This window comes from Echeneis naucrates, chromosome 16, assembly GCF_900963305.1.
Source record: "Echeneis naucrates chromosome 16, fEcheNa1.1, whole genome shotgun sequence".
Classification (NCBI taxonomy): domain Eukaryota; kingdom Metazoa; phylum Chordata; class Actinopteri; order Carangiformes; family Echeneidae; genus Echeneis; species Echeneis naucrates.
This window is the reverse complement of record NC_042526.1, coordinates 1,695,435-1,708,013: the sequence shown is the minus strand read 5'-3', so window position 1 is coordinate 1,708,013 and position 12,579 is coordinate 1,695,435. Positions and strand designations below refer to the sequence as shown.

General features: G+C 44.6%; 1 protein-coding gene across 1 annotated transcript in view; it reads right to left on the bottom strand.

The window, feature by feature from the left end:
* The window catches only part of cttnbp2 (cortactin binding protein 2), a 50,912-nt gene that overhangs the window by 6,444 nt on the left and 31,889 nt on the right, over positions 1 to 12,579 (bottom strand). The window contains exons 5-11 of the mRNA XM_029522261.1: positions 11,876 to 12,196; positions 8,198 to 8,297; positions 6,499 to 6,652; positions 5,230 to 5,430; positions 4,533 to 4,650; positions 3,748 to 4,038; positions 1,113 to 1,208 (exon numbers count right to left, since the gene is read on the bottom strand). Coding sequence (XP_029378121.1) covers positions 1,113 to 1,208; positions 3,748 to 4,038; positions 4,533 to 4,650; positions 5,230 to 5,430; positions 6,499 to 6,652; positions 8,198 to 8,297; positions 11,876 to 12,196 — 1,281 coding nt within the window. The remainder of the gene's footprint in view (positions 1 to 1,112; positions 1,209 to 3,747; positions 4,039 to 4,532; positions 4,651 to 5,229; positions 5,431 to 6,498; positions 6,653 to 8,197; positions 8,298 to 11,875; positions 12,197 to 12,579) is intronic.

Genomic DNA, 12,579 nt, shown 5'->3' with positions numbered 1-12,579 from the left:
TGACCTGCTCTTCATCTTTCCTGTGCTTCGTACTGGACCGTGTGATTCATGAACACAATAACCATTAACTGTGTTACATGTTGTCTTCCAGTCATTATCATTCATCACATATCGATTTGAGACGGCTGAAAACCGAAACTCTGGATGTTTCCTGGCTCAACACCAAAGACGGTGACGTCAGACAGGTAGATGCAAACACACACACACACACACACACACACACACACACACACACACACACACACAACACCACAGCTGCTCCCTCGCTCTCTATACAAGATGCCCTCTGAGGGAGAACAGAGAGCGAGGCTGCTGCTCAGCCTCATCTTCATTCTGCCAGACTATTGTTCAGCCTTCTTTTGTTTCAACTCTCTCGCTGAGATGAGAAGCAACAAAACAGAGGCAGCCGTCAACAGTTAGGAAGGATTATTCCAATATCTGACTGTCTGCTCAGGGCTGCAGCTCTGACTCATCCATAATCATTTACAGCGATAGGGGAGAAATACAGCCGGACAAAGATTGCTCCATATTTCACCACCTAGTAATCCCTGCAAGGCCAGTGTCCAACTGTAGATTCAGTTTTCTTTACAGTTCGTTTCTGCTGGTTGGAGCAAATGCTGTCCAATCAGAGCTGCCTACGACAAATTAAGAACGGAGACGTCACACCTTACAGACAGCTGGTTAGCTTCATCCTGGATTCATCCTCCTAAAGTCGTTCATCCTTTCCTGTTATAATTCATTTTGACCAACAGCATCTCCATCCTGTCACTGAACCACAAGTGTCTGAACGACGGTTTGGTGTCACATGGCACTAATCTGATCAATAACAATCGTGACAGAACACAATGAAGTCGAAACAGGAAGACACCCTGGCTTGGATTTCTCAGCATGCAGTGCGGCTCAGTGGGCAGATTCTGGTACATGACGACCCGCGCTGCAAACGTTTCCAAACTGATTTGCAAAAGGCCCTTTCATCCACCAAATGGCATTTTCCATCAGCAATGGGAGCTCTGATTCTGGTGTTGGCTCAGTCCAGCAGCGTGGACACACATGCACACGCACACACACACACACACACACACACACACACAGTTTTGCAGACAGTATTGTACCTTTGAGGCGGATAGTGATGCACTGGCTCAGGGGCTTTCTGACCATTTCCCAGGGAGATAAAGGCAGCTCCTGACCTGGCAACCACTCAGTATCTCCTGGAATAGAAAGAGAAGCAGTCAAACACAGCTGTTCAAAGTGTGAATGAGTTTCTAGGTCAGACACCAGAAATAAGAATGAAATGCCACAAGATGCCCTGAAAGCTTAATGAATATACATCATAAGCACCACCGTGTCTGACTTTGACACAAACACACAACAACGATTTTGATAATTTCCACGTTGTCAGCTTGGTCGTTTTAATTGTCTATTTTCTGCCACAGCTGCTGCGACAATTTCAGCATCTTCGGATGAAATGCTGTAAAGCTACTAAATTTATCCCTCAAAAATTAACAAAACCTATGAGAGCGGAGAAACCGTACGACTGCTCCTCTCTCAGGATCCAATTAGAGAGAAAGACATCACATGAGGACAAGAAGGATCGACGGCAGTAATAAAGACAGGAAAACAGACAAAAGCAGTGGAAAGCACACTCCAGCTTTTCCACAAGCATTCATATTAACACGACAAAACATTCCATGTTTTTAGACTGACTCCAACAAAAGGAGGCGTGTTCACGTCAGTTAGTGACATCATGAACCAAAAGGTCGAAACTCCAACAAAAACATCAGATCAGGAAACTCAGTTTTATGTTAATCTGACTGTTGGAATGTGACAATTAGACCAAAAACACAAGAAGATGTTGAAAGTTGAAGTATGCAGGGATTCAAACTTCGTCATCTTTGTTCTGGAGACAGAAACGTTTGGGAAACGTTGGAGGAGGCTCGACCCGAGCTGACAGCCCAGCTCCAGGCTCAGAGACACATGAATTAAAGCAGTGAAGGGGGAAAACTGGGGGAAGTTGGGGTGCTGAAATACAGTTTCTGAAGAAGCCTCCATTTGTACGGCAGAACCTACCAAACTATTGCTGTAGTGTTTGACCTCCCTGCTCCCAGCATCCCTCAGCCCTCAGGGGAGGCAGCTGAAGAGAAAGGTCGAGCTTTCTCTGACTAATTGGATGTTCAACTTCATGAAAAATGAAACTGCACAACTAGTTTTTCTGTCCTGTAAAAAGTGAAGTGCTCCGCGTTAGACTCTGACCTCTATTGAAGGTGACTGATATTTAACTGAATTTCACATTGATGCTCATCCATAACATAAAGCAAATCAATCTGCATATGTGACAAATAACACCTCAAAAAAACCTCACAAACATACTTTTATTTCATTTTATTTTACTGTAGTTTTGTATGTTAAACATTAACATTATTGTTGTTGCTGTTATTGGATGTGGACATAAACAACATCCGGTTAAACTAAATGGTATTTACTTATAATAATTTGGCTACAATCAGTGGATTTATTAAAAAGTGAATCTTTTCTCATCTAATATGTTTTTAGTTCTGTCACCACCTTGATTTTCACTGGTTAAAATTTTAAGTAAAATAAAAGCTACATGTCAACATTTGTCAAGAAGAATAAATAATTAATGTAGTCAAACACAAGCTGAGTGAAACGGCTGCTGTCCGACCGAGAGTCAAATGTGAATTTGGAACGAAAAGAGACGTGTCGAGGTGAACGGGGTGAAGTCTGCAGTTCCACTCCAGCCGACAGACAGCACACGTTTTCCCCTAAATTGGCATCTTCCTCCCTCCTTCATCCCCCGTCTCATCCATTATGCATTGCTCCTCTGCAGGTTCTTTGCTTTCATCATCCTCCCCCAAAACGCACACTCCCAAACACACACAACCAAACACAACACTCTTCCCTTGTTGCATGTAAAAGCAGTTAACATGCGACATTGAGATGTAGCAACGAGGGAGCGAGAGGGAGTAACTGTCCTCGCCATTTGAGGCCGAGGACATTGATTGTTTTTTTTGTAAGTCTCTCTCTCTGTCTCTCTCTCACACACACACACACACACACAAACACACACACACGGAACTCTAACCCGAAGAGCCGCCTGCTGTTTGAAAAGAAATGAACGACATTCGATCAGAAGGAAAACAGAAACACAGGAACAACATACACACTCACAATTAATTATTCAACAATTACAAAAAAAAGGGAAAAATACCACTGTGTGTGTGTGTGTGTGTGTGTGTGTGTGTGTGTGTGTGTGTGTGTGAGACGCTCTGAGAAACAAACACCTATATTTATATATTTCCTCCGTCAGCACAGATTGGGGGCAGGAAATGGTTTATTTTTTGGGAGGGGGGCGGTTTGGAGACACTGACACTAAAGCTAGTTTTTACTGAGAATCAAAAGTTGTTTGACTTATTTGTTAGCTCACTGCGTAGCTGCTAATATCACAGGAAATACGGCAGCACAGCTCTGGCTACATTAACTTCAGTTCAATGAAGCAAAATGCAACAGTGAGAGGAAGGACTGACGGAGACAGCTCCACCTTCTCTAACGGAAAAGGTGCATGGAAAATGAACTATGAGGATTCTTCAAGGACGGCAATAAGGATAAGAGAGGACTTAATGGAGATGGAAGGGTGGAAGGAAAGGATGGATGGAGGAGTAGGAGGGAGCCGAAGAAATAAACACCAAAAGAGATGTAGAAGTAACAAAGGAAAAAAAACAAACATCTCACCAATGAGGATGGAGGCGATGCTGGCCGGGCCGAGGCCTAGCAGGGGCCGCTGAGCCTCCTCCCTGGATGTCTGAGAGTCTCCACATAGTATCTGGAGGTGAGAGGTGAGGGCGTGGCTGAGGGCGGAGCCTAATTGAGCCCAGCGCATGGACCGGTCCACTGACACTCTGCACAGCACCACCTGGCTGCCGGTGCCCCCCTTGGCCTCGTCCTCCAGGGCCTCCACGGGACACATGGATCCGGCTCCACCTCCAGCTGAACACTGGAGACGCACCAGCACCCGGTACGAGTCTGAGGGAGAGACAATCAATTCACGTCATTGATGCTTCTAACCTCCCTGAGTCCGTTCAGGAACTGACTTGATGAGAAACTGTAAGAAGTCACATGACGTTACGTCCACAGCTGATTAAACGCTTTCATCATTTCAGCCAAACAGTCTGTATGTTCCTCCATCTCACCCGGTTGGATATGCATTCTCCCTGATCCCACCGAAGTTTAATAAATAAACCAGCACAAGAAACTGAAACCTCCATGTGATCAGGCCGCTGTCCCACCGTGCCCTCCCCACCCCCCTCTGCTGTATTTCAGAAACTGAAGCAGTGCTTTGCTGGCCCGCTGTACATCAGCCTGCATTTAAAGGATAAATTAAATATAGATACAGGACTGAAAGTATTGATTAATGGCAATCATCTGTGAATTATTACACACAGCTGTGAACAAACTAAAAAGCCATCGACGTCATCAAGCCAACAACCAAGTTCTTCTCAAACACAAAACACACTCACGGAGGTTTTCCAGTAGATCTTTGCAGTCATCAGTTGCCACGTCATGAATGGTGCGATTGCACTTATCTCTCCTCTCGATGTCCTGTTCTCTGTGGCTGCACAGCACCTCCAGACACTCCTACACACACACACAACGAATGGAGACGTCAATTACCAAAAACCAAAAACTAATATGTCTCCAGCTCAAGCTGCTGTGCTTCTATAAAAGCAGTTTTCAGTGAGTGGACCTCATTGATATTCATCTCAGAGTCTCAGGCCGGTCCGTCTGCTCCGGTGGGTCCTTTGCAGGATGTTTCCAGCCAGCAAGGTCAGCCTCCACATTACCTGTCGCTGTGGAAACTGATGGCGGGACGGGCCTTTAGCGGATGATGTAGTGGACTGAGTATTAGCCGGTGTGTCAGCAGAGTTAGTGTGCTGCACATAAATATGTTTGAACATTAGAGTACAGCTGCAGAACAGCAGTAAATTTGGAGGGAAGGCGTTTTTAGCCGCTGGGAGACAAAAGAGCTCCAAAACAAGCACGACACATGATATGTTACGTTATAAAGCTCTTGCTAATGTATGAAAGAGAAAATTCCCATTTGGATTGGCTCGCAAAGTAAATTAAGTGCTGGAGTCTAAACAAGACATTAAAAGAGCCAAGATGAGTGAGTCAGCAGATTTCTGGCGCTCACGTGTTTTGCCGTCTCATTTTCACCTTGAGGCCCAGGGCAGCAGCCATGTGTGCGGCCGTCCAGCCGTCACTGTTGGCCTGGTTCAGCAGGGCAGCAGGCAGTGCCAGGGTGCCGGAGGGGTCAGGGGTCACGGCGGGGTCACCCAGCGGTGAGTGGCAGAGGAGGAGACGCAGCGTGTCCACGTGTCCTGAGCGCACCGCTGCATGGAGAGCCGTGCAGCCGTCCTGCGAACGTGGAAAAAAAAACAAAATAAAACTGTCAGAAAACTGTCAGACTGAAGTTCAGCAACATTTAAGATAAATTCCTGCGTGTAACATCTGTATGGTCGTATTTTGTGTTATTCAGCAATCTAATATCGAAAAAAATGGCAAAACTATGAAATTAGAGGAAACTGCTTCAAATTCCGAGAACCACACAAGCTTCTGTGATATTGTCAAGGATTCACAAGGAGAACAGACCCTTACTTTAGAGCTTTAGAACTTTAGAACATTCATCGCAGACTTGTGTCACATAGAATGATGTTTCACTCTGAATGATGGTTCCTTCATTCAGAAGTTGCACTTGATGCCTACGTTCACAGTCCGAGGCCTTCCAACCTCCAAAACGAAGCCCGGTTGAACGGGGCTAACTAACGGGTCCTGACTGTCACACACACACTCCGACTGCAGACTCTCCTCCTCCATGTGAAATCATTACGTTTGACCGGACACACTGGCCAACATTTTCTGCCGTCTAAAAATACCCGAGCGCTGCAGAGGTCGGGTATGTTATACAGACTCCAGCAGCTCTCCGGCTCAGCAGGGCAGCCGAGCTCAATGTGGAACAAAGCAGGTAACTAAATATAGGGACCCTTCACATGCTGCCACGGCAACTAATAGCCCCCCTATGGTTGCCATGGAGACCCAGGAAGCCCATACATCTCCAGATCACACCAGTTTTCCCCCCCGAGGAGCCACCATGTGAAGCAGCCAGGCAGTGTGATCAGTGCGTGTTCGTCGTTTCCCTTCAGGGGGAAAATATTCACCAGAATGAATTTTATTTATATACTTTCATTTTTATATTTCCCTTCATTCAGTCACTTGGCAGATCATTTAATCAAAAGTCCATTTTTAGTGTGGGACAACACTAAAACCTTTAATTCCATCATTCTTATTTACAGTTTTTTTAACGTGGCAGTGAGCAGAAGAGTTGCAATATGGACACGTTTCACATAAAGCCAACAAAATGAATGACCTCGTGTTTGCACACTCACGTGCACACGATCTATTACCTTTGCGGCGGAGCAGACTTACTGTGGTGGTGCGTGAGCGATCGGCTCTGGCGCTCAGCAGGAGCCGGACACAGTCCAGCCGTCCTGCCTCACTGGCCAGAAACAGCGGCGTCTGTCCCTCCGCCGCCGTCACTGCATCCACAGCAGCTCCTGCAGCCAGCAGCGCCTCCACACATCTGGAAGGATGTTACATCACAACGAGACATCAATACAAACACAGACTTCACCCACAACTGCAGCTTAAGTCCATCCAGTACATTTGTGTGTATTGGACACATAAAACGTGTTTTAAGTTTATTTTTCAGGTGTAACAACAGATGTCTAAATTTGCTCGTGTATAAAACAAACATATCAGATTTATAATAAATCCTATAAAATTTTACAAATGTCAGAGACAAAGGAAGACGTCACTCAGCTTTACACCAGTCGTGACACAGAGAGCGATCGACTGCAGCTCAGATCATCTGAGGAAAACCTCTCCAATGAGTCACCACCACCGAAAAACCAGTTAACCCCATAAAAAAAACTGTGTGTGTGTGTCACTGTATGTGTGTGTGCGTCTGCATGCCTTTGCATATCCCCCCTCTATAAATAACAGCGTGATCAGATATTACAGCACTGCACATTCCCCAGCTGGTCCTGGGCATCGTGTTTTTTGGCAAGTCCAGACACTGTGGTTGACAGAGACTCTCTGGCTGTAAACGTGGAATCCCGACGATCGATCAGGATCAATGTGAATGATCAGACAGCAGATGAGTCCCTTGGAGTCAGTCTGGCTGATGTTTGAGGAGGAGAAACTAAAGCAGAAGTGAAAGCTGCAAACATGAAGGGGCAGCTGCCCGTTCTCAACGCTGAGCTGGGATTATTTTAGCAGCAGGGAAACCACCTCATGTAGCTTCACAGGTGATGCGGAGCTGACAGTCTGGACTGTGTGCCGCAGTGAACATCGGGGATCAAACTGGTGGGGTGACAGTGCTGAGCAGACATGCTGGCATTTGTTTTGGGCCCCAGAGACTCAGCGTGGCGAGCGATGCCGCAGCGGCGGGTTTGTCACACATGGAAGGTCTAGTTGTGGCTGTCTTGTAGTGAAATGTGTGTCATGAGTCATCAAGAGAAAATACTGCTGCTGTAATATCATCAGTGTCTAACAGACAGAGGGCCAATGTGACGGACAAAGGTCAGGTCCAAGAAGTGCAGGAAAATCAAACAGGGTTAAAGCACTCAGTGTTTTTTAGGGTTCAGATGAATCACATGAAGTAAAAGAAGAATCTCATTGACTATTTCTGTTAATTAATGTGGTAAGATGCCAGATGGTCACTGAATCCTGCTTCATATAATGCTGATGATGAAGGAATGAAATATCTTTCATTTCGGACAAATCCAAGCATTAGATTGTATAAATGAGTTTTCCCTGTCATTTTGTAAACATTCATTCCGATGCCTTTATTATCAATGCCCAGTAAAACACAAAATTATATATAAAAGAAACATGGAATAAAAATACTGCAAGTAGAGTAATAAATGAGGGCGTTAAAGCTGAATGAGTACAAATGAAATAGGTGACATGCTTCAGGTATTACTGCTCATTTAAAGAATACCACTGTGGTAGGATTATTAAGAATTACCTGGAGCTGGACATCAGTGCAGTAATACTGTGGAGCCAGTGTGTGTGTGTGTGTGTGTGTGTGTGTGTGCGTGCGTGCGTGCGTGCTGAAGCTCACCCAGCGTGGCCGTGGGCGGCAGCGAAGTGTAAAGATGTGAGTCCGTTTTTATCTGAAACATCAGCAGGCGATCCAGAAAACAGCAGCAGCTTCACGCACTCTGAGAGAGAGAACACAGAGCGGCGGTGATGAAACATGAATGAAGATCGTAAGAACTACTACAACATGTCAGGGTCAAAGAGGACACCTTTTCTTGTTGCCATGGATACTGCAGATTAGGAATTCTGGGAAAAACAGAACAAATCCCTTTGCATCTTACACCACCACCATTAAATGTCATTTTAATTCAGAGATTAATGGAGAGCTTCTGACTTTTTCACAATCAAAGCTCATTTTAAAACGTGTTTTTAAAAAAATGAAATCCTTCTGCCTACTACTACATTTCCCATAATCCTTAGCGCTGTATCTCAATTAACGTTACGTCCAGACAATCAGGGTTCTGTTGTGGTTCAGATTGGCAAATATTTTACACTAAAGCTATGCAGGGGGTTAAAAGCATTAAGGTTTCAAATTAAAACCTGAGTTGAACGGCGGGTTTTTCTTCTTCTCTCCAGCGGTCGCCATCTTGGCTACGAAGCGGAAACCATCAACGTATTCAGTGAGACAATAAAGGACACGTCGTCAGATGATGAGATTATACCCTAAAATAATAACAATAATAGTGCTACCAAAGACAAGTCTTACTTGGATTAAACAATTAATTTATGGTTTACATTTTTTCTGCTACAGTTGCGACAGAAACCGGATCAAGGTCGTTACTACATGTTGTTATCTGAGCACGGATCACGTGACTCAATGCCATTTTCATTATGTTCAGAATACGTATGTTGGTGTTGGTTCGGAAAAAAATATTCAATTATTAAAAAATATAGCCAAAAAAAGTGTCATAACGATAACACGTTCGATGGAAGTCTTATGGGAAAAGTCAATGCACACATGAAAGAGATGATTTGGAAATGGAAAAAAAAAAAAAAAAACACTGAATGAGAACTAGTTTATTTTTATCTGTATGAACTGAAAAATAAGCTGGTTTGGTGGGTGACGTCATTTCCGGGACGTGAGTCAGTCTTTTGTCTTTGTTCCACAACCATTTGGTTGAATTCGAGTAGCAGTTACGGTTGTGCAGAACACATTTGACTTCCAATATGGACAGAAAGGGGCCCATTAAAAAGCTGCAGGCACCTTTTATGAGATTACGCTGAAAGCCGGCAGAAAGGAGGCAGAAGCAGAAGTGGAGCTTCAGCTCTCCCCCACCACGTCCGTCCAAAAATAGTTTCACATATTCTGAGTATGAACATGTACAACACAATCCCTGTACAGCACGTCGGGCATTCGGAGCAGCGTATCAAGCCTCTGTTCTCTTTGTTGAGATAAATGTATGACTCTGTTATTGTGGGAAGCTTCGACGTTCATGTTTTCACCTCAACCATCACCAGCATGCGTGTTTTCAAATCCTCAACGTATCTGCTCTTCTGGGAAACAGAATATTTGTATCACGGACTGTTTATAAAGGTGGACACGGACTCCAAATATTAAAAGTGAAGCCAACGCTGAAGATGCTGTAGTCTGCTTTTTATCCAACGACAATCAGGAGACGACGCCACAAAGCCAGATTGTATTGAAGTCTATGGGAAATGTCTTTCAAGTCGACTGTACAACGTGAGGTTCAGTTCTTAAATGGGGAGAGCAGACCATAAAGTAGGAAAAAAAAAAAAAAAAAAAAACCAACACAACACAAGATAGTGACTAAATACAAAACAACAGGTGACTTCACAGCGGTTGACACACGTGAAGAAGTGAATGTGGATCAAACAAATGGCTCAGTTAAGAAGAAAAACTGAGGAAAAGTCAAGGACAGTGAAATACTACTGGGATGAAGAGTGAGGTCTGTCTGCATGTGTCTGTGTGAGTCACGCTGATGGAGCAACAAAGACCTGCGCTGTGCGTGTGCCCATGTGGCGTGGGTGTCCATGCATTCATTATTGTGCGTCTTCAATTGCTTGCAAGACACAGTTGTGGGTAGTACTCGTGTATGTTGTGTGCATGTGTTCCAGATGTGAGTTGAGGTGACAGCTAACATAATAGGATCAGCTGCAGCTGCACAGGGCATTTATCTGCCCCGCGTCTTTGTCCTTTCTGCAAACTGCACATGCAGTTGTGTAAAATGAACAGTAAAATGAACCGATGCAGGAAAGAGACATCAAACTTCCTTCCAATACAAATTTCCTATTTTGCTTTTATTTTCTTTGATTTAAAGCTTTTGATAATTGATATAAGCTGTCACCAACGTCTCCTAAACACGGCACAGATTCACGACTTGCTCCCTCTGTGAAATCTGGATGCATGACCAAATGGGCCCTCATGCATGCACAGCTGACACAGAGAGAAAACAGGATTCAAATAGACCACAAAGTGAGCAAAAGAGAAATCAGCTGCGGTGAAAAAGAAGCAGGTGGCAGGGAGATGTTGTGTCTCGGACCTGTCACAGGTTTGATTTCAGGAGCAGCCAAGTCGTGTTCCGTCTGAAGGAGTCTGTGTGTGTTTTCTCTAATGCTGGATCTTTGACTTCACGCTTCACAAAAATAAATAAAAAATAATAACAATAATAAAATCTGCGACTTAATGATTAAAACAGGAAATACATTCTGTTGTGGAGGCTTGTAAGTGTGTCCAGTTATCTTGTCTTTGCAAAAATTCTTTACGTTCTTCAGCAACGCTCTGCTTTACATCAGTTCATTCAGCCTCTAATTCCTCCAGGTTAGTGATCCAGTGAAAATATTTTACTTTAAATTGCACTAACTGAAGAAACTACCTTAGAAAAAGTTAAATATTTACAGCAGAATGAATATCACAGTAAATGATATCATCACGTGTCTGCTGTGTTTAATATTTAAAATTATATAATTATGTTAATTTTTAGTTTTAGGTAAAAGTACTATTGCCATGAAATTATTATTATTACTATTATTAACATTTTACATTTAGGATGAGAAATTGATTTATGTATTCATTCATACATTCATGTGTGGATATATATGAATCAAATTACTCAATACAGGTTACTTTTTTAGATTTAAAAATGGAGTTTATGTATTTGTGCAGATCAGACGTGCTCTCTGAGCTGATCGATCCTGTGCGAGGCCTTTGTGTTGTTTATCCATCAATAACAGTCAATAGGAGCCTCTGGGTATTCCCTGGACCGTGCTCTTTGAAATCAATCCGCCTCGGACCTAAAACACCGACGGGGTTTTCTGGTCCCAAGTGGGCCGGCCTGCTTTAAAATGCACCGTGGGCAAACTTTCTGCGCAACACAACAAACAACTTAACACCTAACGTCACAGCTCAGCCGGCGGTCTGCATCAGTGCGCTGATGAATGAGTAACCATGGCAACAGTGACTTCCCTGGCTACTTGAATGGTCAGACAGAAGGACAATGACTGAGCGTTTGTACTCATTAGGGAAGTCAAGCTAACAGGTTTCCCACTTTTAACGCTAACGGGGGAAATGCTGGATTCTTTATTTTTCTATATTTTTGAATAGCATTTAATATTCAGAGCCTGAAGCTCATAAATTATCCATCAAGTCTTAGCTTTTGATTCTGAAGGTGAACTTCACCCAGGCTAATACAAGCCCATCCACGGTGAAGCCCTGAGGAGGCTGCAGCCGTCTGTCCGTTACCTGCGTGTCCGTTTTGAGCAGCAGCAAACAAGGCAGAGGTTCGGTTGTGGTGGTGGTAGAAGTGGGGTGCTTGGTCAAGATGGTTGGGCTTGTTCTCCATGGCGGTGGTAGAGGTGATGTCGGTGGACATGGTGGTGGTGGTGGTAGTAGCAGAGGAGGAGGAGGAGGAGGAGGTGGTGGTGGTCGGGTCTGGTTGGTTAAGCAGCATTGACAATAAAGTGACATTTCCCTGGGAAGCAGCTTGGAGGAGCAGGGGGCGCCCGCCGTCCAGGGCAGCAGGCCCACCGCCACTTAGAGAGGAGACTACGGAGGGACACCAGCCTGCAGGAGGAGGAGAAGGAGGAGCAGGAGCAGCACAGGTTAAACCAGGAGGAGGGAGAGCAGGAGGGAGAGGAGGCGATCTAGAAGTGCTGAGGACGGGAGAGGAAAGAATGGAGGAGGCGGACGGGTCGGAAGGGAAGGAGACAACACTTCAGATCCAAACATGTCGTAGTCCAGTCTCTTGTGTCAGAGCAGCAGGTGAACCAGGTGGGAAGTCAGAGCTGTTCGTGAATTTACATGGCTGGTTGCTAACAGGCTAACAGCTAAAAGCTTCTGTTGTGCAGCAAGCAATCTTCAATACTCCAACGTGTAGCGGAGAAAACACACTTCAAACACGTCAGGCTGAATTTGAGGGAAACGTGAACGATACGAGGAAAAAGAAT